The sequence below is a fragment of the Microcebus murinus genome, chromosome 22 (genome assembly GCF_040939455.1).
Source record: "Microcebus murinus isolate Inina chromosome 22, M.murinus_Inina_mat1.0, whole genome shotgun sequence".
NCBI lineage: Eukaryota > Metazoa > Chordata > Mammalia > Primates > Cheirogaleidae > Microcebus > Microcebus murinus.
This window is the reverse complement of record NC_134125.1, coordinates 24597580-24624420: the sequence shown is the minus strand read 5'-3', so window position 1 is coordinate 24624420 and position 26841 is coordinate 24597580. Positions and strand designations below refer to the sequence as shown.

Below are 26841 nucleotides of genomic sequence, written 5' to 3'. Positions count from 1 at the left end.
GTATATACCAAAATGTACTTACCTAGTTTCAGTTGACTAACTTCTGATGGTTTCCAGTATTCACTGTTATAAACACTGATGCTGTGGCCATTCTTGGTCATACATGTCTATAACACTTGTCTAACTCCTAGCTACCTTATATTTTTGGTACTTTTTATAAACAATACTTCTTAAATTACATTTCTGAATTCTTTATTATATATATGTATATGCATATATACATATAAATGTATATTTATATATAAATTTATTTTGGGATATAGGTCTTCTATCCAGCCACCTTGTTAATCTCATTAATTCTAATAATTTTATGTAAATTTTTATTTACATATTATATCAGCAGTCCCCAATGTTTTTGGCACCAGGGACTGGTTTCCTGGAAGTCAGTTTTTCATGGGGGCAGAGGCGGAGCTCAGGCAGCAATGCAAGGCATGGGAAGCGGCTGTAAATACAGATGAAGCTTTGCTCGCTTACCCACCACTCACCTTCTGCCGTGTGGGCCCCCCTCCTAGTTTTCTAAGTTTCATGGAAGACAGTTTTTCCACAGACCAGGCAGAGTTGGGGGGTGGCAGAGCTCTGTGCCAGGTGCGTGACAGGCCATGGACCAGTACCAATCTGTGGCCTCGGGGTTGGGGACCACAGTAGTATATCATCCACGAATGATGAAAGGTTTATTTTTTCTATGCCTGTCCTTGACCACTTTGCTTATTTGTCTTTTCTCACTGTGCCAAGTTAGACTTCAGCATATAACAACATGTAAAGCATCAGCTGTGATTGGAGATTTTAGCATTCCCCTCTGGAAACAAAGTCATAATGCAGACAAGAGAAAGAGCTACCCAGAATCTAAGCAATGCAACTAACTGGCTTAGTTATATAATGGTAGAAATTTATATATCTTAGTTATATAAAGTTCTTTGTGCACAGAAAACAAAAAATAAACATTCTTTTCAAGCACATTTATAAGTATTGACCATAATTAGACCATAAAAGAAGATTTATTACACTACTAAGGAGTAATATAAAAACTTTATGTACAGACTAATGCAAAAAGTAGAAAATAACAAAAGGATAGTTTTATAAATACCTTATATCTGAAAATTAAGTCACATATTATGTTATTAAATAGCTTGTGAGTTGGAAAATGATTTATATAAAAATTATATTCAAAACTAAATGCTAATGAAAACATTACATATCAATTTTTAGGACATATTGCAAGCAGCATGTTAAGTGTACATTTCAGGAGACATGAAAAGTTAACCATGTGAGCTAAATATTCAAATCCAGAAATTGAGTAAAGAACAACCCAGCAAAAAAGAGAAAGTGAGAGACAGATACACAAAGAGAAATAAAAGATAAAGTCAATGGCAGAAATCAATGAAGTAGAGAGTAAAAAAGTAGAGATGGTTAATAAAACCCAAAGCTGTATCTTTGAAAAGACTTAATAATAAGATAGACGTCTTCTTAGAGTGATCAAAAAAAAAAATGAGATGCATATAAAATACCAAGAAAGGGGAAATTATAATGGATTTTTTAGAAATTATTTTTAAATATAATATTAATATTTTAAATTCATAAATATTATGAAGTATATGCTAATAAATTTCTGAAACTTATGTGTAATGGATAAATTCCTAGGAAATTATAGTATGTCATTTTTGGCAAAAGAAGAAATAGAAAACTTGGATGGACAAATAAAGCAGTTAGACTATAAATGATAATCCAAGAAATCTCTCCCAAAGTCCCCAGCCAGATAGCTTTGCAAAGAAATTCTACTAAATTTCTAATCTTTTGCAAGATGTTTTAGAAAATAAAAAACATCAAAAACTTCCCATCTTACTTTATAAGGCCAGTGTAATCTTGGTTCCAAAGCTATAATACAATACAAGAGAAGAAATTTATTTGGATTTTCACTTACAAACATTGATGCAGAAATCCTAAATAAAAGGTCAGCTGAGTTACACAGATAATTTTTAACTATTGCACTATGATTAAATCAGGTTTGATCTAGGCATGCAAGGAAGGAAGAATGTGTATTATAAGAATTAATATGAGCTCTGCAATGTTGCCAAGAACAGGATCAACTCACAAAAATCAATAACATTGTCTACACTAGTACTAACTTACTAGAATATATAACTATATTCTAGTTTTATATATATAAAACTAGAAAGTATGATGCTATTCACACTAGTGACTTAGGGATTAATTTAAGAATACATGCCACCTATGGAAAAATTTTAAACTATTAGTGGACATAGATGGTAATCTGAATAAGTAGAGAGCGATGGTATAGTCTTGAATAGGATAACTTAATATTATAAATATATCAGTCCTCCTCAATTTAGTATGTAAATTAAATGAAACCAATGAATACTTCAGTTGGATTTTTTAAGGACTGAAACTTATTCTAAAAATTATATTGCTCTCTAATCAATGGAAGGTTGTTAAATGTGCAATATTCATACAATGAAAAGGCTATATAGTAATAAAAAGGAATACAGCTACACACATCATGGAAGAGTCTTCAAATTATGACACTAAATTTAAAAAGCTAGACACAAAAGGCTATGTATTGCATGATTGCGTTTGTATGAAGTTCAACACAGGCAATTCTAAGTTATGCTATTTAGGGACACACCGTTAAGCGACAAAATTAGTTTTTAGAGGCAAGGAAGAAATAAAACAGTCATGAAAACAGTCATTTCTAAAATGATGGAAGGTGTTTGAAGTTACAGAGAAACACACATAGCAGCACTGTTCACAATTACCAAAAGGTGGAAACAACCCCAATGTCTATCACCAAATGAATGGGTTAAAAAAAAGTATCCATACCTTGGAATATTACTCAGCATAAAAAGAAATACTCATATGTGCTGCAGCTTGGACGAATCAGGAAAACATTATGCTATGTACAAGAAAACAGACCCAAGTGGCACCTATTGTATAATTCCTTTTATATGCAATGTCCAGAATAGGCAAATCCATACAGACAAATCAGATTAGTGCTCGCCAGGGAGTGAGGGAAGGCAGAATGGAGAATGATCACTTAATGGATATTGGTATTCTTTTTGGGTGATGAAAAAGTTTTGGAACTAGGGAGAGGTGGGAATGCACTAAATGCTTCACTTTAAAAAGGTTAATTTTGTGTTATGTGACTTTCACCTCAATTTCAAAAAAAATCACAGGGAGGCTTCCAGGGTACCTGCAGTGTTCCATCTCTTGATTTGGATGATGGTTACAAGGTAATGTGCTACACAACTATGTATTTGTTTGATGTACTTTCATGCATTATATCACAATACACTTTAAACAGTATGTGGAAAAAGAAATGCCACAAATAGCTAACCCAAGTTTGAAAATGAAGAACAAAAAGGGAGAACTTAACCTACCAGATATTAAAACAAAGGAGCATTAATAAAAACACTTAATTACCATGAATAAACACATAGACTAATGGAACAGAATAAAGAGTTCAGAGATAGACTTGGTATTTATGGGAATTTAGTATATATTCAAGAAGGCTCCACAAGTCAGTGGGGAGATGCTAACTCTCTGATGATGTTAGAAAAACCAGCTTGCTTTGGAGTAACAAACCTTCATCTTTACCTAACACATAGGTGGGCTTCAGGTGAAAGAATGACGGTGAAAAGTAAAACTGTAAGAGGAGGGAATGATAGAGAACATAGATTTCTGAAACAGGAGGAAGTATAAAGCATTTCAATTTGATCATATTACATATAAGGACTTTTAAACAAAGAATACAGTAGACAAAGTTGCCACGACAGATTATTAGAAATGTTTATAATGAAGAAAAGAGAGTAATAGCGAAATCAGTAAGAAAAAGGAGCTCCAATAGAAATGTGGGCAATAAATGATAACTGGCAATGTACAGAAAAGGAAATTCAAACGAGTGTAAATGCTAACACGCATATAATTTGGAGTTATCAGAGCAGTGTAATTTAAAACCACAATGAGACTAGCAAAAATTAGAAAGCTCCATAATGCCACAGGTTGAGGATGTAGATATTTATGTTGACCCTTGTGCACTTCTGGTGGAAATATAGAATGGTGCTGTCTATTCTGGAGGGTGATCTGGCAGGATTTAATAAAATTAAGTATATTGTACTCTATAACCTAGCATTGATGTTCCTTGGAATCTACCTAAAACATCCTCACACAAGTCCATAAGGGACTACGTATGAGACATTCATCACAGTGCTGTCAGTTTCTGTGAAGTGGGTAGATGAAACATGGATGGAGTAACACTGTAGAGTGCTGTGCAGCAGTTAGAAACAACAGACCAGATGTACACACAGCACACTGATGGGTCTTTAAAATGTACTGAATGGAAGAACAAGAAAGAAGATGAGCTCTAGAGCACAATGCATGGATATTCTCTATGATGGAGCTATTATTTTTTATTTGTAGTCTTTCCCATCTATTGATTGTTTTAATTGTGCTGCTCACAAGATAAAAAACTTTATTTTTCTTTTATTTCCTTTTCAGTTTTTTCTATAACCATAATTTTTTCAAATTTATTATTTAATTTTTTGGAGAGATGGTGTCTCACTCTGTCACCCAGGCTGAAGTGCAGTGGTCCATCCATAGCTCACAGCAGCCTCAAACTTCCGGGCTCAAGTGATCCTCCTGCCTCAGCCTTCTGAGTAGCTGGGACTACAGGGTCATGCCACCATGCCCGGCTAATTTTTTTCATTTTTTTATAAAGACAGGGTCTCCCTATGTTGCCCAGGCTGATCGTGAACTCAGGGGCTCAAGTGATCCTCCTGCCTCAGCCTCCCGAGTTGCTGGGATTACAGGCACGCACCACCATGCCCGGCTATAACCATAACTTCCAAAGTTGCTCCTGAGACTGCCACTTCTGACCATAAGTAAACTAGATTTCCTGAAGTACTCTCCAGTAAAAAAGCAGCTAAGAATGCTGGGTAAAGTAAAACAAACGTCTTTTTGTAGTCACAGAAGAGCTCGAAAGAAAGGAAGAAAATCTCCAGAAGGTGAAAACAGCGAATTAAAATCAAGAGAGCTAAGATGATGGTGCACTGACATCATTTGCTAATAAGATGGCCTTACTAATAAACTATCTAACAAAATAATAAACCAGCCAACAGAGGAAAAAACGAGAAAAACTCACAAAATAAATTGCCCCTTTGAAGAGAAAGATCACAGCACAACTGCCCCCTTTATTTTGTTTAATTAACCACCTGGGGCTCAACTCATTGTCTTTAAGATTAACCACCTGCAGTTTCTCTAGGAGTTCATTTTCACAGCCATAAAGAGCTCTAAGGGACAACAGGAGTATAAACTCGGCTTCAGTTCCTGCCAGACTAGATTCCAAGGACTTTGATAAGAAGGCCTCACAGAAAAGAATAGACAAAAAGGAAAAAAACTAGGGACAGCAGCTCCACAGCTGTTTGCCTACTATCATCTGCCACAATAACTTTTTCTTTCTTTTTTTTTTCCCCCTTTTTCCCCATAAAAATCCGAGCACCTTCTGCTTGGGTGACTTCTCTTTTGTAGGCCATGCCTCTTTCCCTTCTCTCTCTCACTGAAAAAACAAAATGAACTTTATATTTCTTTCTATCCCAAGCTTTGTGTTCAAAATTCTTTTTCTCTACCCATCCTAACGTCACCCTAACATCTGCTGCACTTGGTTTTCAAAGACTTAGGTTTGAGTGGCCACGTGAGAAAGGAGAAAGAAAGGCCATAAGTTAATGAGTAGTGAAGAGTAAACTCTCCATGTAGAACTTGGATTCCTGAAAGACTATAGCCTCAGTGAAAAGATAGAATAGGAAAAAATCTGGCACCAGCAAAGAGAAAGAACAATAGTAAAAAAATAAATAAATAAAAAGTGACTCAACCTGGGTTCCAGGAGGTACAAAAAAGTCTCCTCTGGGTTCATAATGGCAGGCCTTTTTTTTTTTTTTTGAGACAGAGTCTCACTTTGTTGCCCAGGCTAGAGTGAGTGCCGTGGCGTCAGCCTAGCTCACAGCAACCTCAAACTCCTGGGCTCAAGCAATCCTCCTGCCTCAGCCTCCTGAGTAGCTGGGACTACAGGCATGCGCCACCATGCCCGGGTAATTTTTTATATATATATTAGTTGGCCAATTAATTTCTTTCTATTTATAGTAGAGACGGGGTCTTGCTCTTGCTCAGGCTGGTTTCAAACTTCTGACCTCGAGCAATCCGCCCTCCTCTGCCTCTCAGAGAGCTAGGATTACAGGCGTGAGCCACCATGGCCGGCCAGGCCTTTCTTCCTCTATATTTTTAATTTACCTGTATGGTAAACCCCATGTGAACAAATGAACATAAAATCATCCAAAATGTATTTTACACTGATCTAACAAGAGTATTAGCAAATGCTCTCTGCAGGGATGCACCCTTGCTATGGTTTGAATCTGTGTTTCCTCCAAAATTCATGTTGAGACTCAATCCCCAAGACAGCAGTATTAAAAGGCAGGGCCTTTTAGGACTCGATTAAGTCATGGGGACTCTGCCCTCAGGGATGAGATTAGTGCCTTATAAAAGGGCTGGAGGGAACCAGCTGGGCCTTTTTTTGCCCTTCCATCTCTTCCACCTGTGAGGACACAGTCTTCAAGGAGCCATCTTGGAAGCAGAGATTGGGCTATCACCAGACACTGAAAAATTACAGTTCCTAATTCTTTATTATATATATGTATATATACATATAAATATATATTTATATATAAATTTATTTGGGGATATAGGTCTTCTATCCAGCCACCTTGTTGGCGCCTTCATCTTGGACCTTCTAGCCTCCAGAACTGTGAGAAATAAATTTCTATTGTTTTAAATTAGTCTAGGAATCAGAGAGTGAGTGAGTTAGTAACTGAGAAAAAAAGAAGATAAAAGAAAAGAATTATAAATTGTTCAGTCTAAGGCATTTTGTTATAGCAGCAGGAATGGATGAAGACAATCCTCAACCAAAGTCTTGCAGGATTCCTATAAATAAATCACTACTCAACTTGAGCCCTCAACCCAAAACTAGAAAACATGGAAAGGCCAGGTGCAGTGCCTCACGCCTGTAATCCTAGCACTTTGGGAGGCTGAGGCAGGAGGATTGCTCAAGGTCAGAAGTTCAAAACCAGCCTGAGCAAGAGCAAGACCCCATCTCTACTAAAAAAAAAAAATAGAAATTAATTGGCTAACTAAAAATATATAGAAAAAAATAGCCGGGCATAGTGGCACATGCCTGTAGTCCCAGCTACTCGGGAGGCTGAGGCAGAAAGATTGCTTGAGCCCAGGAGTTTGAGGTTGCTGTGAGCTAGGCTGATGCCACGGCACTCTAACCCAGGTAGAGTTAGACTCTGTCTCAAAAAAAAAAAAAAAAAAAAAAGAAAGAAAAGAAAACATGGAAGAGTCTAACTGCTATGAGCAAGAAACTGCACCATTAGTATGCTCCAGTGTCAGAAAATTGAAGTATTAGATCTAAATACAAAAAAGTGTTTAAAGAAATGAAAGTGAAACTGAAAATATTAACAAAATTATATCAAAAAAGATCAGATTTGAAAACTCAAACTTCTAGAATGGAAAATATATTTATTGAAGTATAAAATTCAGTAACTATTTGAACAGTAGATTAACACAGCTAAAGGAAAAAATTAGTAATCTGGAAGAGAGAAGAGAAGAAACTGCCCAGAAAGCACAAAAATTTTAAGTGTGAAAAAGAAAGTAACACGAAAGACAGAATGAGTATTAGATACAACTCATTGGAGTTCCAGAAGAAGAGGAGGGGGAAGTAAGTTGAAAGAGCAGGCATCATCAGATTCAAAAATCACAGTGAATCCCAAGGAGAAATTAAAAATTTGCACAAAGACACACATAATGAAAGCTCAAGTACATCAACAACAAGATTTTAAAAGCCACCTGAGAGAAAAGATTGCTTATAAAAGAAGACCCATTGTATTGACAACAGACCTCTCAGCAGCAACAATGTAAACCAAAAGATAGAGTGGAAATTTTTCAAAATACTGGGGAAAATGTCAGTTTCAAATTATATGCCCAGCTAAGGTATTATTCAAAACCAAGGGCAGGCTGGGCACAGTGGCTCATGTCTGCAATCCTAGCACTTTGAGAGGCCAACGTGGGAAGATTGCTTGAGGCCAGGAGTTTGGGACCAGCCTGAGCAAGAGTGACACCCTAGCTCTACAAAAATAGAAAAATTAGCTGGCATGGTGTTGTGCACCTGTAGTCCTAGCTATTTGGGAGGCTGAAGCAGGAGGATCACTTGAGCCCAAGGTTGCTATGATGAGACCATTGCATGCAGCCTGGGCAAGACAGCAAGACCTTGCTCCCTAAAAAGGGAGCAAAATAAAGACATGACCTGCCCTAAAGAAAAACTGAAGGATGTATAGAGAGAAAAAGGAAATGCTGATGAGCAAGAAGGAATAGTTAGCAAAGAAAGTGATAGGCACATGAGTAAATCTAAAGCATTGGCTAAAAACAATACTAATACAAGAAGTAAAAAAACAACAAAATTAAAATATTGGACCACAGTTTGGAGTTAAATCTGTCTATGGACCTTAAATTGTTCAGAAGGGTGGGGATATATTGATTTACTTTAGATTTTAAGTTGTAACCACATTAAAATTTTAAGAGTAGGCTGTACGCAGTGGCTCACACCTGTAATCCAGCACTCTGGGAGGCCAGCACTCTGGATCGTTTGAGCTCAGGAGTTTGAGACTAGCCTGAGCAAGAGTGAGACGCTGTTTCTACTAAAAATAGAAAAAATTAGCTCGGTGTGGTGGCGCATGCCTGTAGTCCCAGCTACTTGAAGGCTGAAGCAGGAGAATCCCTTAAGCCTGGGAGTTTGAGGTTGCTGAGAGCTAGGCTGACACCACGGAACTCTAGCCCAGGTGACAGAGGGAGACTCTGCCTCAAAAATAAATAATTAAAAAATAAAAATGTTAAGAGTAATCATTAAAAGCATACAAGTAGAATATATAGCTTCCCTACTAGTAGAGGGAATGCTTTAAGAAAAATTTTAATTAAAAAAGAAGCAAATAGGCCCGGCGTGGTGGCTCACACCTGTAATCCTAGCATTCTGGGAGGCTAATTTATTCCTGTGGACTTTTTTATTGTTTTGTTTTCGAAGACAGAGTTTCTCTGTGTCACTGGGGCTCCAGTGCCATAGAGTCAGCCTAGTTCACTGCAACCTCAAACTCCTGGGCTCAAGCTATCCTCCTGCCTCAGCCTCCCAAGTAGCTGGGACTACAGGCACACACCACCACACCCAACTAATTTTTCTATTTTTAGTAGAGACGTGGTCTCGCTCTTGCTCAAGGGGGTGTCATTGAAATCCTGAGCTCAAGCGATCCTCCCGCCTTGGCCTCCCAGAGTGCTAGGATTACAGGTGTGAGGCACCGTGCATGGCCTCTTGTGGACTTTTTAATAGGTATAGCTTCACAGTGTATATGCTATTTCGTACCCTGTCACAGTTACACTGTGGGCATTTTTGCAAACTATTTTAATGTTCTTCAGGGGCATAATTTTCAGTGCATTTTTTTAATGCACTGGACCATGTCTCTATTTTCTTTTTTTTTTTTTTTTTTTTTTTTTTTTTTTCTTTTTTTTTTTTTTTGAGACAGAGTCTCGCTTTGTTGCCCAGGCTAGAGTGAGTGCCGTGGCGTCAGCCTAGCTCACAGCAACCTCAAACTCCTGGGCTCGAGTGATCCTTCTGCCTCAGCCTCCCAGGTAGCTGGGACTACAGGCATGCGCCACCATGCCCGGCTAATTTTTTATATATATATCAGTTGGCCAATTAATTTCTTTCTATTTATAGTAGAGACGGGGTCTCGCTCTTGCTCAGGCTGGTTTTGAACTCCTGACCTTGAGCAATCCGCCCGCCTCGGCCTCCCAAGAGCTAGGATTACAGGCGTGAGCCACAGCGCCCGGCCTCTATTTTCTTAAGTGCTTTTCTACCTGCTGGTACCATTCCATTTGGCCTGAGAGCACACTGACTCTTACAGGACCATGCAATGGGTCCTGCAAGATCTCTTGGGAGAGTTTTACATTTTACAGGTCTACAGTAAGTAGTTCAGTTTAGATGAATGGCGTCGGTCCCTGTTCTGAACACTCGTTTCTTGCCAGGGATCTACCTTGACTTTCACAAGGGCCTCCGCTACCGTAATTGGTGTGCATCACAGGCAATGAGGCCAAAGTCATGAGCACCAGCCCTTTCCCCTCCGGTGTTTGCGTACTGGGCAAAACATGGTCATTGGTCACGTGCATCTCCCTGGCCCTGGTGCCCCAGAGATGTCTAGATGAAGGGGGCAGCTTAGCAAAAAACCACCAGAGGACACATCCAGCTGCTGTAGCAGGTCACAGTTGTCCTGTCTGTGCTGAGGTGTCACACCCTGACAAAGCCATCACCCACCTATGTTTCTTTGGCAGATGTTTTTCCAGCGGTGCCTGGCAGGGAAGAACTTATCTCATGTGAAAGGTGGCTGCCTCCTGTGTGGGTACGTGAAGCTGCTGTCCATGTTCAGCATGGTGATGCCGGGAATGATCAGCCGCATCCTGTACCCAGGTAGATTCTTGATTCTGATGCATTCACACCAATCAACTTTTCCTCTCTTAGATTCCATGATGAGTTCCTAGGTTGGAGGTGCCCCAGAGTGCTTCCTTGGGAGCTGATAGGTTAGGCCTGGATGCAGCCAAGCAGAAGTCTGGCAGAAACTGTGGTCATAGGCAGCCATTGAGAAATTTCAGGGAGATGGATTCAGGCAGGGAAGAGATCAGTGCGTTTTCTCCCAGGTCAGAGCTTCACTCCTTCCGGCAGGAGCCCAGTCTCTGCCATGACTTTGAGACACAGTCTGCAGGAAGGTCAGCTCGCTCTCATCACATCACAAACACCATCACGCTGGACACGCCTCGTGTGCCAGACACTGTGATGGGATCTCACAGATGCTGTCACTGCTTCTCCATAGCCCCCGAGGTGACCTTGCATGACCTCATTGAATTCGGGCACATTGGAGCTCAATGTAACCCCAGAGTGGGCCTGACCCTTTCGTTAAATGCCATTAAAACATCCCTGTTTCCCTTAAGGAGCTATCTTAATTCCGTGGATGTGCATCATCCCCATTTCAACCTGGGTTTACTAGCCTGTTCTGTCTTTCTGTGTCTATTTATTTGTTACGCATCATGGAGCACACACACCGGCAGGCGGCGCTGCAGGAGCGGAGCAGGCGACTTCCATAGGAGGCTTTTGCTGCAGTGCTTTTGACAAGGCCAAACAAAACGTAGGGCGCTTTTTATTGCTAAGTAACATGTGCAGGTAGACATCTTTAGCCCTAATTCATCCTTCAGTCAGCCTCTGAGACATGCCTCTTGTTTTTTTTTTGTTTTTTTTTTTAACTTTTTTTTTTTTTTATTTTGGCATATTATGGGGGTACAGATGCCTCTTGTTTTTTATCTTAATTCCTTCCTTACTTCAATAGAGAGAAGTGCTCCTTTTCAACAGTCCCAGACTTGGTCTTCGGCTGTCAAGCAGTGCTTTGATAGGCCTATAGGTGGTGCTTGTAGGTTAGGAAATCATCCCCGGTGCTCTGCAAGACCTCAGAGTCCCAGATACTCTGAAATAACACCCCCATCAGGGTTGATGGAGTAAGGTTATGAGTTGCTCACACATCGGTACATGGACAGATGATCTATTTGTTTTCCTAAGACCTTGCTGGCATCACTGAAAGGCTTACTGAGGTCACAGAACTTGCTTTGGGTCACACAGTGGATTGCAGAAGCACCTGTTCATTTGATTCCTAGGTGCCTGACTCCAAGCCCTTTCCTCCCCCCAGACTCCTGGAGAGTGTGCAGGATACCATGCTGCAGTCTCCAGTGGACCAGTGTCTAACATCTACTTATGAATACGTGATTCCTAATTTGCTTCCCTTTCCCTGGGCTCAGATTTTAGAGCCCCAAGGCCAATATGTTGATGTGACTGTTATCTCTCTTTGCAGATAAAGTGGCATGTGTTGTACCCTCAGAATGTCAGAAGTACTGTGGCATGGAAACTGGTTGCAGCCCCATCGCCTACCCCCTGCTGGTGATAGAGCTGCTGCCCAGTGGTAAGAAATGGCACCTGCTACCAAGGGCCATGGAAAACCCATGATCTGTGTCCTCATTGGAGCCTCTGCCCTCGCACTGTAAGTGGATGGTCAGGAGCGAGGGCCCCAGAGTGGCTTACCCACCGTCAGCCCATCGTTCCAGGTGGAAGTGCAGGCTGCAGGGTGGGAGGGACAGCAGTGCACAGAGGGGCCCAGCTTGGCCTGATGGAAGGAGCAGGGCCTCCCCCCATTGCTCGCAAACTGGGATGGGACATCATCTCAAGCATGGCCATTTGCATTGCTCACTTGACCCGCTCAGTTCCTTCCTTTGCTAGCTCATTCAAGAAATGGGCTCCAAGACTTGCAGGCATTGTTCTGAGCCATGAAAATACAAAGTGAGCAGAGCCTAGTTCTGCCCTCAGAGAGCTCACAGTCCAATGGGACAGGCAAGGAGATGGCTGGCACCCAACAATCAGATGACTTTTGTCAGCGATGGCAGGAGCCTGTGCATTTATCTCACCTTCTTTCCCAAATCCCACTGAAGTGGCCAAACGAATATTATAATTTAAGGAAATTATTCTATGTTAGCTCTGGAGAACAACAGGTTGGAAAAGTTAAGACATTTCCATAAAATACAGAATAGATGAAATCAGGTAGAGGGGAATACTGACCATCCCGCAGTTCAGGAAGGGAGTTGTTTAGACTACCCAGCCAGGCCTGCAAGTGACAATGGGCAGTGGAAGGAAGGCACATCACAGGTCCCCAGTCTGTGCCTGGCCCGAATGGCCCCCCTGAGTCCGGTTGGGGGTGTTGCTACAGTGGGCTCCCAGCTCAGGTCCTGGTCTTCCGATGACATACCAAAACATAGAAATCTCTCAATCCAGCAGTTAACGTCCCTGCCACATTAGTGGCCTTCCAGGCACTAATACTAGGTTGTCATGTGTGTAACTAACATTTGCTGAGCACTTGCTCTATATCAGATATTGTGCTAACTTGTCTACTTAATTTATCTTAATCTTGACAGCAGCTCTATGTTGTAGGTACTGTTATGCCCACTTTACAGATGAGGACACTGAGGCACAAGGAGCCACATCACTTTTCCATGGTCTGAACCTTCTCTGAGCTCCTTATCTGTCAAAGGGGAGCAGCAGTGGCATCCCCCGCACAGGACTGGAGGGAGATGGTGCCGGCCTGAAGAGAGGTTCTGGCATAGAGTGACTACCCAAGAGATACTAGCCTCCATTTTATACAAAGACACAGCAGGAAACTATCAAGTCTTGTCACAAAGTGAGGACAAATGTAATGCATTCATCTGCCTTAGGTGGAATTCTACTCCAAATAAAATTTGAGGTTTTTGTAGGAGAAAATCTGGTATGTGGAAAGGTTCCTCAGGAGGCCTAAGTCCTCTCCTGGCATGGCCAGAGCACCAGGCCCAGGAAATGTCCCTTCTCTTCCAGGCTTGCGAGGCTTGATGCTGTCCACCTTCTGCGCCTCTTTCATATCCTCCCTGACTTCTATTTGCCACAGCGCCAGCGCCCTGTTCACACTGAACATCTATACTGTGATGCGGCCTGTGGCCACTGAGACGGAGCTCATGGTAACAGGCAGGTGAAGTACCTCCAATCACAGGAGTGACTGCTGCTGTCAGGGAAATGGTGCCCACAGTATGTTATTGTGGGAGAAATTTAGGCTGTAACACTGTATATAGGATTATTCTCTTTTCATACAGTCTGCTTGTTCTGTTTTTTTTTGCTGCAGTTTTGTAATGAAGATGGATTGCTTTGATGATCACAAAAAAAATTGTTTCCATTTGGGAAACAATAAAGTGATAATCACAGTGTTTAAAAAAGAGCATAATTTAGTTACCCCCAAAATAGTCCTTTTGGAGAAATTTACATAAATTATCTTGTTATCTCATTTAGTCCTCATGAGAACCATTAAAATTAAGTTTTACTGTTCTTATTCTCACTGCCCAAATGGGAAGACAGTGGCTCAGAGGGGGGAAATGATTCCCCAGAGATCACATGGTAAGTAGGGGAGCCTGTCTGCTAGGTCCCTGTCTTTAAAGGGCTTCTTCCACAGGGTCTTACATTGGCTGCCCATGGGCCACACCCAGCCACACACCTTTAACTAGGCCTTTGGTGTGTCTAAATCACTTCCTTTACCTCCCATCAAGGTGCCCTTGATTATCTCGTCTATCTGTCTAAGCCCTGCAAGTGTTTGAGTTTGCCTTTACATTTCTATTAGCATTCCATGGTTTAAAAAGCATTTTTCTGAGAAATTTTGAGAAATGGATTTCAGTTGTATTTAAATTGTTAGAGAATATAGAAAAAAAAGAAGACTTAAATTCATGTTCTGAAGCTCCAGATATTGATGCCCAAACCTAAGAAATACAGCACAGGAAAATATCAGAGAAAAAAACTAATCTCACTTTTAGATATCAATGCAAAAATTATACATGAAATATTAGACACACATCCGACAATACATTAAAACATTAAAAGAATGTTTAAAAGGATATCTCATTACCAAATGATTTTTTTTCCAAAAATACAAGGATGGTTCAATATTAGGAAATATAGTTAAATAACTCACCATATTAGCAGATCAAAAGAGAAAAATCATGCATGTATTCAGAGGTGATGAAAAGGCATTTTTAATAAAATGTATACTTTCAACATCTACATGCCGCTAAAAGCATATGTCATACTCAATAAATTAGAGAGGAACAAAGCAAGTGTCCCCCTTGCCTCTGTATTTAGACAGTTGGACAAAGAGAGGGAGGAAGAGAAAGAGAGAGAGAGAAAGTAGACCCACAGATAGCACACAAGGACTTTAAAATAACCATTTTTTTTCTTTTTGCTACTGGTTCCCATTCCTTATGATTTCCTTTTTTCTATTTACTTTGGTTTTACTACTCTGCTCTTTTTTCTAGCTTCTTAAAGTAGAAATTAAGATTATTGGTTAAAGGCTAAGCACGGTAGCTCACACTTGTAATCCCAGCACTTTGGGAGGCCAAGGCAGGAGGATCACTTGAGCCCAGGAGTTAGAGACCAGCCTGAGCAACATAGTAAAAACTTGTCTCCACAAAATTTAAAAATTAGCCAGGCATGAACCTGTGGTCCCAGCTACTCAGGAGGCTGAGGCAGGAGGATCACATGGACCCAGGAGTTCCAGTTGTGGTCATGCCACTGCACTCCAACCTTGGTAGTAGAGGGAGACCCTGTCTCTTAAAAAAGAAAGATTTTATATATCAAGTTTTTATATCAATATATAAAACCATTCTTATTTTGTATTATAACCACTTAAAGTTATAAATCTTCCTCTAAGCCCTGCTTTAGCTGTACCCCACAGATCTCGATATGTTTTATTTTCATTTTCATTCAGTCGAAAATATTTTCTAATTTCCTGTGATTTTTTTCTTTGATCTGTGGATTATTTTGAAGTATGCCATTTGATTTCCAAGTATTTGGGGCCATCTTATTGTTAATGATTTCTGATTTACTTCCACTGTGATCGAACACACTCTGTGATCGAAATTTACTATACTTTTGAAATTTCAGTACTTTTGTAACACTGGAAGAATAAGACAAATTCAGTAAGAATATTGTGATATATTATAACATCATAACCTGTACAAACAGGTTATGTGTCTTCTTTCCTGACAGAAAGGTGTTAAAATCTCCAATTATGATTGTGTAGCTGCCTATTTCTCCCTCTCTATAGTTCTGTTATGTTTTTGCCTCATGTATTTTGACATTCTGGTATCAAGGGCTTACACATTTACACTTGTTGTGGCTTTCTGCAGAATTAAGCCTTTTGTCATTATGAACTGTCCTTTTTTTATCTCTGATAATACTCCTTGTTTTGAGGTTTCCTTCATTATTAATATAACTCACACCATCTTTCTTATGCTTAATGTTTATAACCAGCCTTGACTTTTAACCTATAAATATATTTCAAGTGAGTCCCTTGTAGAGCACATATAGTTGGATCTTTATTTTTTTAATCTAGTCTGACAATCTTTACCTTTTAATTTGAGTGTTAATTCATTCACATTTAAAGTAATCACTAATATTGCTGGAAATAATTTTAATATTCCACTTTAATTTCTTTTGGTTGCACTGAGGATTATAATATACATTCTTGATCTCTCACAGTCTACTTAGAGTTAATTATTGTACCATTTCCCGTTCCATCTTTTGTGTTATGGCTGTCATGTATTTTACATCTACATACATCATAAACCCCACACTACAGTGATAGTGATAATTTTTGCTTTAAGCAGTTGCCAATATTGATATATAAGCAGTCAGTTGCAGATACAGATATATAGATATATAAATATATAGATAGCTATGTAGATGAGTTCTTGCTATGCTGCCCAGCCTGGTCTTGAACTCTTGGACTCAAGCGATCCTCCTGCCTTAGCCTCCCAAAGTGATGGTTTATAGGCATGAGCCACTATGCCTGGCCTTCACCTATATTTTGGTGAAGAATATAGAATTCTAAGTTGACAGTATTTTTCTTCACCACTTTAAAGATTCTGTTCTAATCTCTTCTCCCCTCTCGTTTCTGATGAGAACTTGGCCATAACTCACATTGTTACTCTCTTTATGTGACACATCCTTTTTCCTATGGCTTTAAAGATTTTCTCTTCATTTTTGGTTTTTTGCCAATTTCATCATGGTGTGTGTGTGTGTGTGTGTGTGTGTGTGTGTGTGTGTGGTGTTTATCCTGTTTGGGTTTTGCTGAGCTCCTCAAATATATAAATTAATGGTTTTCACCAAATTTGGGGGATTTTTCACCATTATTTCTTTGCATATTTTTCTACTCCATTCTGTTTTCTTTTTTTGTGTGTGTGTGTGACTCTACTTACACATATATTATTTTTGATATTATCCCACAGATCTTTGAGGCTCTATTTCCTTAAAAAAAATTTCTCTGTGTTCTTCAGTTTAGTTCTATCAGTATGTCTCTTGGTTTGTTGGCCCTTTATTGTGCCATTTCCAATATATTGTTAAGGCCAAGCAGTGGATTTTTTATTTTAGATATGGCTCTAGAATTTCTTTTCTTCCTTTTTTTTTTTTTTTTTTTTTGAGACAAGGTCTCACTCTGTTGCCCAGGCTAGAGTGCAGTGGTGTCATCATAGGTCATTGCAACCTCAAATTCCAAGGCTCAAGCAATCCTCCTGCCTCAGCCTCCTGAATAGCTGGGACTGTAGGCATGTACCACCATGCCCAGCTAATTTTTCTATTTTTTTATAGAAACAGGGTCTTGCTCTTGTTCAGACTGTTCTTGAACTACTGGTCTCAAGCAATTTTCCCACCTCAGCCTCCCAAAGTGCTAGGATTATAGGCATGAGCCACCACTCTGTGCTCTATTTGGTTCTTTTTTAAAGTTTTTATAGTTTCCAGTTTTCTGCCATGATTTCCTATCTGTTCACTCATAATCCATCATTTCCTTTAAGTCCTTTAGTATAACTGTCATAGCTGCTTTGAAGTACTTTGCTAATTTTAATATCTGAGCCAACTTGGTGTTAGTTCCTATTGATTGCTTTTTTTTTTTTTTTTGCTATGAGTGACCTTTTCTTATTTCTTCACATGCCTAGTAAATTTTATGTATACTAGAAATTGTAGATAATATATTGTAGAGTCTCTGGATCATGTTCCTCTGGTTTTTGTTCTAGCATTCAGGTAAATTACTAGCTGATCATCTTCAGTTTGTGGAGGTCTAGTTTTTTTTTGTTTTTTTTTTTTTTTTTTTGAGACAGAGTCTCACTTTGTTGCCCAGGCTAGAGTGAGTGCCGTGGCGTCAGCCTGGCTCACAGCAACCTCAATCTCCAGGGCTCAGCGATCCTCCTGCCTCAGCCTCCCGAGTAGCTGGGACTACAGGCATGCGCCACCATGCCCGGCTAATTTTTTGTATATATATTTTTAGTTCGTCAATTAATTTATTTCTATTTTTTTTTTGGTAGAGACGGGGTCTTGCTCAGGCTGGTTTCGAACTCCTGACCTTGAGCAATCTGCCCGCCTCGGCCTCCCAAAGTGCTAGGATTACAGGCGTGAGCCACCACGCCCGGCCGGAGGTCTAGTTTTATACTTTGTTAGGGTAGGTTGTTTCAGTTGTTTCAGTTAAATTCTTAGTCCTGGGATATAGTCTCTAATTCTACAGCATGACCCTTCTAGGGTTTCAGCAAAAAGCCTGAGGTGGTTGCATAGCCCCTCTAACTTGATGGGATTCCAGCTCCAATCTTTGCTCAGTTTTTTCTGCCTTCCAACAGTTGCTTGTTGGTGGACTCTTTGGAGATTCTCCCACTTATGTACAGTTCAGGGATTCACCAAGGGTTCAAGGGGAGTTTATATTATATAACAGGTTTGGACGCCCTGGCTCTGTAGCTCCCTCCTTTCTGGAATTTTCCTCTCAAATTTTCAGCCACTCTGAATCCCCAACCTCTGTCCTCTATCACCTCATCCCGGTAAGTGTAGGGCTTTATGCTCAACTTCTTGCTACCCCATACTATGAAGCCAGTCTCAGGAGGGAAGCTATACAAATGCAGATATCACCTAGTGTGGTTCTTTTCTTCCAAGGATTGAATCCCCTCCCATTCTGCCTGCTTTTGGATGCTCTTCAATGTCTTCAAATTCTTTTTATATTTGTCTCAGAGTTTGTCACTGTCTGGAACACACTTCTTTGCCTCTTATTTGACTGTCACTGAGTTAGTCCTTTCTAGCTTACATACACTTTCTCAAAATTATAAATTTTCAGCCCTTGTTGACTTAGAACTAAGTTTTATTCATCTTTGGGGCAACACTTGATCTAGTATGTTTTTTTTATATGGATACACATTAGAAAATCATTTACTTAGAAATAGTAATGAACATCTGTAGCCTCTAACCAGTTCCTTAAATTTTTCAGCAAAACTTAAATAATAAGATGTTTCTGAACTTGTTGAAGTCTTTAAAATCATGTGCCCTAGTAACCTATCTGAATTTTTAATTTTTCTAATTTTGTTTTGGGAGACAGTCTATCTAAAATTTAAAAAAATGTGTCACCCTTCAAGAAATTAATATTTGCCATGTATTAATAATATATATTTATTCATTAACCAGTAACGCAAACAGATAGCCAGTGCAGCCCCGTACAGTCGTACCCGTTTGTGTGTAAGCATACAGCTATCTCCTCTGCCCCACACTTATGAATGGGTACCTGAATTTAAACTAAGGAATAATGGAGTTTATAGTTTATATATGGTTTGTAGATATTTTATTGACAAGAAAAAAACTCATCAAATTGTCATTGACTGTTGGTTTAATTTACAGGTTTTTTGTTATAGTCTTACTTGCTGTCACCATTGCCTTTGTCCCTATTATGCAAATGAGTCACAGTGAGCAGTTGTTTAAGTACATGCAGGCAGTCAGGAGTTACATGACACCTCCCATTGCTGCCATATTCCTGCTTGCCATGTTTTGCAAGAGAGTCAACGAGCAGGTAGGTGTTGGTGTGGCCACTGCATGGAACAGGGTAAGGGGTGGCCGGCCTTCACATTGTAGTTGTCTTTGCAAGAGTTCTGTTGTGCTTCAAGAGTTGACACTGTGGTTTCATTTGCTTTCTTTTTTTTAAGAGATTGGGTCTCGTTCTGTCACACAGGCTGCAGTTCAGTGTCGTGATCAAAGCTCAATGTAGCTTTGAACTCCTGAACTCAAGTGATTCTCCTGCCTCAGCTTCCTGAGTAGCTAGGACTATAGGCATGCACCACCAGGCCTAGCTAATTTTTAATTTTGTTTTTAAAGACTGGGTGTTGCTATGTTGCCCAGGCTAGTCTTGAACTCCTGGCCTCAAGTGATCCTTCCACCTTGGCCTCCCAAAGTGCTGGGATTATAGGCATGACCTGCTGTGCCTGGCCCCATTTGCTTTCTGAGAGCTGATTTCCTCCTGAGCAGATTTGGTCCAAGCTCTCCTTTGTGCATGGACAGAAAGGGAGAGCTCTCATTTGTTTCCTTCCCTTCATAGTGTAATCCACTTTCAGCTGTGCCATATATGGTGCAAGATTGTGAGTGATTCTCCACCACACACATATGGCTGCAGGAAAATAATCTGTTTCCTCTGTACATGGATGTGTCATGCTCAGAGATGTCACTCTCACAGGGGGAAAGGGGGGAGGATATACAGCAGCGAGCTCCTTCCACCTTCCCTGCAGTGAGGAAGAATAATTATTTCAACCATCTCTTTCAGCTACTCTTAAGACCAAATAAAGGTCCCAATTAATGGCTCAATCATTTTATCAGTAACACTTGGAAAGTGTAGTTTGCTAGATTTTTTTTTTATTGGAATCATATCTTAAGCCTTGTTTCTCTGACAGCACTTAGTCGCTGGGCCTCACACGGTCCCTGAGTGCGTGCCTGAGGTGCTCTGTGGGCTGCCCCGCCTGCCTCTGGGCTTTGCCCTCTCCGTGCACAGCCCCTGGGTCTCAGCCACTGCATGTGGTTTGCAGGGCTGAGTGCTGAGCTGTCCTCTGCCCTCTCTGGGCCTTCCTTCATTTGCAGAGACTGTTCGATTTGCCAGGAATATGTTTTTACTCCTCCACCCAAGTGATGCTACCTCCCAGGCCTGCTCCCTGCCCCACCCAGCTCACCAGGACTCAGTTTAGCACCAAGAGTGTGTGGGGAGAGCGCTGGGCTCCAGAAATGCTGAAGTTGCTTCTCTTTGCTCTCTGGGTAGGGCATGGGAAAGAGGGTAGGCAGCCACGGCACGGGACTCTGCCTCCCACCTGTGGCACCACCCTCAGGTGTTGGGCCTATCCCCAAGGAAAACGGGGATCTGGTCAGTGGCTCTCCTGCTGACTCTAGTCCCCAAATTTCAGCATACTGTGTGTAGCCTTTCCCACCCGGGGAACTCTCTCGGCCCTCTCTCCCACCTGGTTTCCAATGGTATGCGCATCTGCCTTCTGCCTGTCTCCTCCAGTAAATGGTTCCTGCGGATCCTCTGTCTGGCTTTTGGTCTCAGCTCTTTCTCCAAGATGCTTGCCCACGTACCATCTCCTCTAACTCCTCTGGCATCCGTCCCCACCTGCATGAGGCTACAGACACTGCTCCCAAGCCAAGACCTAGTCCTTATTCCTATGGAATAGACAGCCTGGTTGATGACACTCAAATGAGCAGATGGAGCTTTCTGATAGTGTTGTAACGCTGTTTAAAAGATAAAAAAAAGGGGGCCAGGTGCCATGGTGTATGCCTATAGTCCCAGCTACTCGGAAGGCTGTGGTAGGAGGATTGCTTGAGCCTAAGAGTTTAAGTCCAGCCTGGGAAATATAGAGAGACCATGTCTCTAAAAAAAAAAAAAAATTTTTTTAAAGGATCATGGAGATTGGCAGGACAGGTGTCCACCATGGAGGTGGACAAGGACATTAGCTAAGGTAGTTGGGAGACCTCTCCTAAGGAGGTGACCTTGAATTTGAAACCTAAGGATGAGCCAGAAACCTAAGGATGAGCCAGAAATACCAAGATCTAGAGAGAGCCCCAAGCAGAGAGAAGGGCAAGTACAAAGGCCCCAGCCAAGAGCAAAGTGGGCAGGTTCGAGGTGCAGGAGGAAGGTCACAATGGCAGGAGTGGAATGACCAGGGGAACAGTAGGGAGCCAGGTTAAGCCAGCTTTGGTTCAGAGTAGAGGCTTGAGCAGCTCTTGGAGGGTCTAGGTGGAGGCACGGCATTCTCTAGCGTCTGCTTTGAGAGGCCATTCTGGCTTCTATGGGGACAGTGGGCAAGCAGGGCGGGAGCCCTACCTGTGTGGGAGATAGTGGCAGTTTGGGGCAGGGTGGATGCCGCAGAGATGATGGTAAGTGATTTGATTCCAGATGCATTTAGAGGATAGAGCCAACAGGCAAGGCAAGATAGAAAGGAACTAGGGATGGCTCCCAGCTCCTGACCTGAGCAATCAGGGAAAGGGAGGTGCCATATAGAGAACTGGGAAAGACGGGGTTTTTTAGGGCACATTTGGAACTCAGCTAGTCAGGGAGCTGAGGATGAAGATGGCTTGTCTCACTACCCACCTTCCTCCCAGGTGACTCTGTCGGGCTCCTTCTTTGGCAGGGTGCCTTCTGGGGACTGATTTTTGGGATCATGACTGGCTTATTTCGATTGGTGGCCGAGTTGGTCTATGGACCCTGGAGCTGCATGGGGAACAGCAAGTGCCCAGTGGTCATCTGCGGCCTGCACTACCTCCATTTCGCCATCATCATCTTCCTAGTTAGTCTTCTCAGCATGCTGGGGATCTCCCTACTCACAGCCCCCATTCCGGAAAAGCACGTAAGAGCTGCTGCCCGTAGGATGCCCTGGGGTCAACCCCACGTCCCAGCAGTAGTTGGTGGGTGGGTGAATAGGGGTGGGATTCCTGCATTCTCTTTGGAAAGGGGGCCCTGGGTCCATGGGTGGAGCTGGGTGGGTCCAGAGACAGGGAAGTAACACAGAAGGGGCCCTGCCTTATACAACAAAGCTGAACTAAAGTGAAAGTTCCTCACTGGACCTGCCAGGTAGGTATTTGGATCGAGAAGTTTGGCTTTTAAAACTGAAAATTTTCCTTGTCAGTGTTAAGTTCACTAACCTCAGTATGAATTAATATCATCAGGATAGTCCCAGCTGCTACCCACTCAGAGGGAATGAAGCCAGCGGGAAGGGGGAGGGGACAGCATTGCTGGCAACTAGTGGCTGGGCTGAGTGCTTTGTAGCCTTCTCCTTACAAGCCTTTTCCTACCTCCCAGGAGGCAGGGTCAGTCACCCCTGTTTTGAGCATTTATTAGAAATCCTGGGCTCAGAGAAGCTAAGTAACTTGTCCAAGGCAACAAAATAGTAAGTGGCAGGCCTGGGCCCCAACCTGGCTCTGGAACTCATCCTGGCTTCACTGTGTCACCTATTTTGGCACCTTGGCAGGACAGGGACTTGGCCCTGCCAGAAAGCAGCAGGAGGGAGAGTCCTGAGCATTCATCTGGCAAAGGAAAGGGTCTAAAGGCTAGGGAGGAGCTCAGGGAAGGGGTATGTGCGGGGAGGGGAACATGCAGATCAGTAAGAGAAAGAGATTTATTTACTGTGCACACGAGGAGGATCACAGAGGGCTCACTCAGTTTCCCAGTGGGGCACAGAAGTTTACATGCCTTTATTTTAGAGGGAGGGGAGACGAGGACTTAGATATTTCTGTTAAGTGACAATAAAAAGTTATTAGAGTAGAGGAATAGATTCTGATACTTGGGAGAATGAGTGGATGGGGGAAACAGATTGACTTGTAAATGATTCTCTTTGGAAATTAAATTAACCTGAGAGACAGGTATTATATTTAAAATGATTTGGGCCAGGTCTGGTTGCATTCTTGACCTTCTTTCCTGCAATATATTGAGATAACAGGGAGGGGAAGGAAAAGCAATTGTTCTTATAGATGGGTCCCTCCGGTTTTACCTAGATACAGGGAAAGCCGCTTCTAACACCTGTTGATCTCTAAGGGCCTTTAATTCAAAATCCTCTTTATACCTAGGAGTCATATTGTGGGGCAAAATTCCCTGAGCTCCTTCAGATACATAAGACCTGTGCCTTTCTTACAGCTCTTCCCAGGGTCAGGATAAGAGCTGGCTCTTGGAAAACTGCAAGCCTCAGGGTCCTCCAGCTCCACCCTGGGGTTCCCCTCTGGCCACTCTTTCTGCTCAGCATCCTCCATCTGGTTCATTCTTCCCTGGCATACACAGCCCAGTTGGAGAGGGATAGACCACATGGGTACAAGAGCTGAGATGTTCAACCTCAAATTGCCGCCTACGTCAGTAACACAGCACAGGGAGACTTCCTTGTTCCTGGCACCTTGAGAAGCTGGGGGTGGCTGACTTACAGTTTCCTGTTGCTTAGGATCTTAGTCATGTCAACAGAAAAGAACCCAAACTCTGTAAAATTATTTAACAAGGTTTATTCTCAGCCAAGTATGAGTGGCCATGGCCCAAAGCCACACCCAAGAAGCCTTAAGCAAGTGCTGTCCCAGTGGTTGGGCTACAGATTGGTTTTATACATTTCAAGAAGACAGGAATTACACATACAGTCATAATTAAGCACATGGAAGGCATGCATTGGTTTGGCCTGACAAGGTAGGACATCTCGAAGCAGGAGCTTACAAGTTATAGATGGGTTTAAAGATTCTTTGATTTGTGATTGGTCAAGGAAATGAAGCTTTGTCTAAAGGCTTGGTGTAGTTTATTTTTTTGGGTTTTGTTTTTTTTGAGACAGAGTCTCACTTTGTTGCCCAGGCTAGAGTGAGTGCCGTGGCATCAGCCCAGCTCACAGCAAACTCAAACTCCTGGGCTCAAGTGATCCTTCTGCCTCAGCCTCCCGAGTAGCTGGGACTACAGGCATCCGCCACCATGCCCGGCTAATTTTTTCTATATATATATATATTAGTTGGCCAATTAATTTCTTTCTATTTATAGTAGAGATGGGGTCTCGCTCTTGCTCAGGCTGGTTTCGAACTCCTGACCTCGAGCAATCCACCTGCCTCGGCCTCCTAGAGTGCTAGGATTACAGGCGTGAGCCACCGCGCCCGGCCGGCGTGTTTTCAGATAAGGAAGTCTGCTGTTCGGAGACGAGCAGGCACACCGTACATAGACTCATGGGACCTGTTGGGTAAATCGAGAACCTGTGGGTGTGGTTCAAGTTTTGTCTTACTTGGCCTTAGGCCTGGTAATGAGTTACAAAGGACATCTCCAGGAAAGACGAGGGCATGAAGAATCATGTCTGACCTCCCTCCTCATAGCCAGCAACTCAGTTTAGGGTCTTTCTGGGGTCTCCTTGGCCAAGAAGGGGTCCATTTAGTCAGCTGGGGGGCTTAAGATTTTATTTTAGTTCACAGACGGTATTGTCTGCATTCTTTTCTGCAGTTCTTTCACTCTCGACTTGTTGTTCTTGCCCACTTCTCGATTAGTCAGCGTAGCACATTTTGAGTGTTTGCCGGCCTACATGGTATACCTACATGGTATACCTGCCTAGCAGCATACCACGCTCTGGAGAACACAGAGTAGCTGCAAGAAGGGGGGTAGCATGGAAGAGAAAAAGGAGTGTTTATGGATCAGTGACAATGTGCCAGGCCCTGGCCTGGGCCCTCCACACACAGCGCCTCTGCTTGCCACTGCCAGGGGAGGGGCGCTCTCTGCCCACAGTCACTGCCAGCCCTGGAACCCAGGCTCTTCAGCACACAGTGCCGGTGACTTCATCCACAGGAGGCTGACCATGGGACCATGCTGTCCTTGGGAAGGCAAAATGTGTACATATGGCACCATCAGGAAGCGCAGTCTCTGTCATCAACACAATAGAATTTTTGTTCTGACATTTAAGTCTGAGAAATGGGGCTCAGGCTGGGGTGGCAGCCTAACCCCACAGGGCTCCTAAACACCCCAGCTGAAAGTTAGCAGGAAACTACGCAGGCAGAGATTAAAATATCTTCCATCTAGACTGGGGCGGTAGATTCAAATGTATCTATTCCAGAATTGACTTGTGGTCATGTTCACTTAGTTGTAGTATGCTGATCCCAGCCCTTAGAAACAGAAAAGCAAGCCAAGTGCAGTGGCACACTCCTGTAGCCCCAACCACTAGGAGGCTGAGGCAGGAGGATTGCTTGAGCCCAGAGGTTTGAGATTATTTTACCAAAAGTTCGATACTTGTCCCATAGCCAATCAAAGAATGAGGACAAGTGACTTGAGGAGAAGGAAAGAGAAGTTTATTAATTTGCCAGCAAATGAGGATGGCAGACTTTTATCTTAAAAAATAATCCATCGTCCTATCTATAAGCAGAAATACAGAGCTTTAAAAGGGAATTTTCAGTTTCAGGCTATTGCTATTTAACTATGGCATCTCTGGTGAAGACGATCTCTTGACTTCTGCCCAGACAATTCCACTGGGCCATCTCCTGTGATATAAAGAAAAAAGGACACTCCCCTGGCCCTCTGATCACTGGCCTTGAGCAGGAATGCAGGTTTAAAATCCCCAAAACAGTAGGGGAGGGTGGTTTAAAGAGACAACTTATAATATATTTTTCCCTTTTCAAGACTTGACTTCTGTAAAGTTTTCTGGCAGTGAAAGAAACAGAGAGAGAGAGTGGGGCCAAACAACCTGGCTTTATTGAGAGCTCCCAGGCGAGGTTCACAGGTCCCAGGAGAATGAGGCCCGAGAAGTCACATCCACTTGAAAGGGATGCAGGACTTTATATTATTTGAAACGAGTTTGGGGATTTGGGGCAGGAAGAGCTGGGGATTTTCCACTGTGACTTTCGACAGTTATTGAGAAATAGGGGGGGCTGGCGGTATTTGTGGAATCCAGGAACCCAAACTGTCTTATCCAGGTGGACATCCAGATGTGGTTGTTTTCAGCAGGGCCTGGCAAGTTGTCCTTGGTGGGTCTGGTCTCGTGAGCCTTTTCTTTTTGATCTAGGGAGGGCAGGGGGTGCCCGCCACCAGCCTTACATCCTTGCCTTGGTTATGATGGGTGCCACTCTTTCTGACTACTTCCTGCTGTGAGGGGGTGTAGGGGTGTAGTTAGGGGTTATAGGCCGGGGTCAGCTGGTGGAGGGGTGACTGGTAGGGAGGAGTACGGGTTGAGAAGTAGTTGGTTTACTGCCTCGAAACAGCTCTTGTAGGCAGTGCTGGAGGAACTGTAAAAGACAGGGAACAGAGAGAAAGATTAGGTAGATGATGACAACAGGTCCTATTAGTGGCAATAGCCAGGTGGCTAAAGGGGACTGCATCC

The 26841-nt window shown here is 42.3% G+C and overlaps 1 protein-coding gene across 3 annotated transcripts in view; it reads left to right on the top strand.

Annotated features, from left to right (window-relative positions):
* The window catches only part of LOC105862777 (sodium/glucose cotransporter 1-like), a 79044-nt gene that overhangs the window by 33863 nt on the left and 18340 nt on the right, over nucleotides 1-26841 (top strand). The window contains exons 9-11 of one of the 3 annotated variants that reach the window (XM_075996744.1): nucleotides 10432-10567; nucleotides 11994-12101; nucleotides 13538-13772. In XM_075996744.1, coding sequence (XP_075852859.1) covers nucleotides 10432-10567; nucleotides 11994-12101; nucleotides 13538-13692 — 399 coding nt within the window. In that variant the 3' untranslated portion in view covers nucleotides 13693-13772. Of the gene's footprint in view, nucleotides 1-10431; nucleotides 10568-11993; nucleotides 12102-13120; nucleotides 13448-13537; nucleotides 13773-26841 lie in introns of those variants that run through there. The other 2 variants (XM_075996745.1, XM_075996743.1) reach the window with 2 other exon arrangements.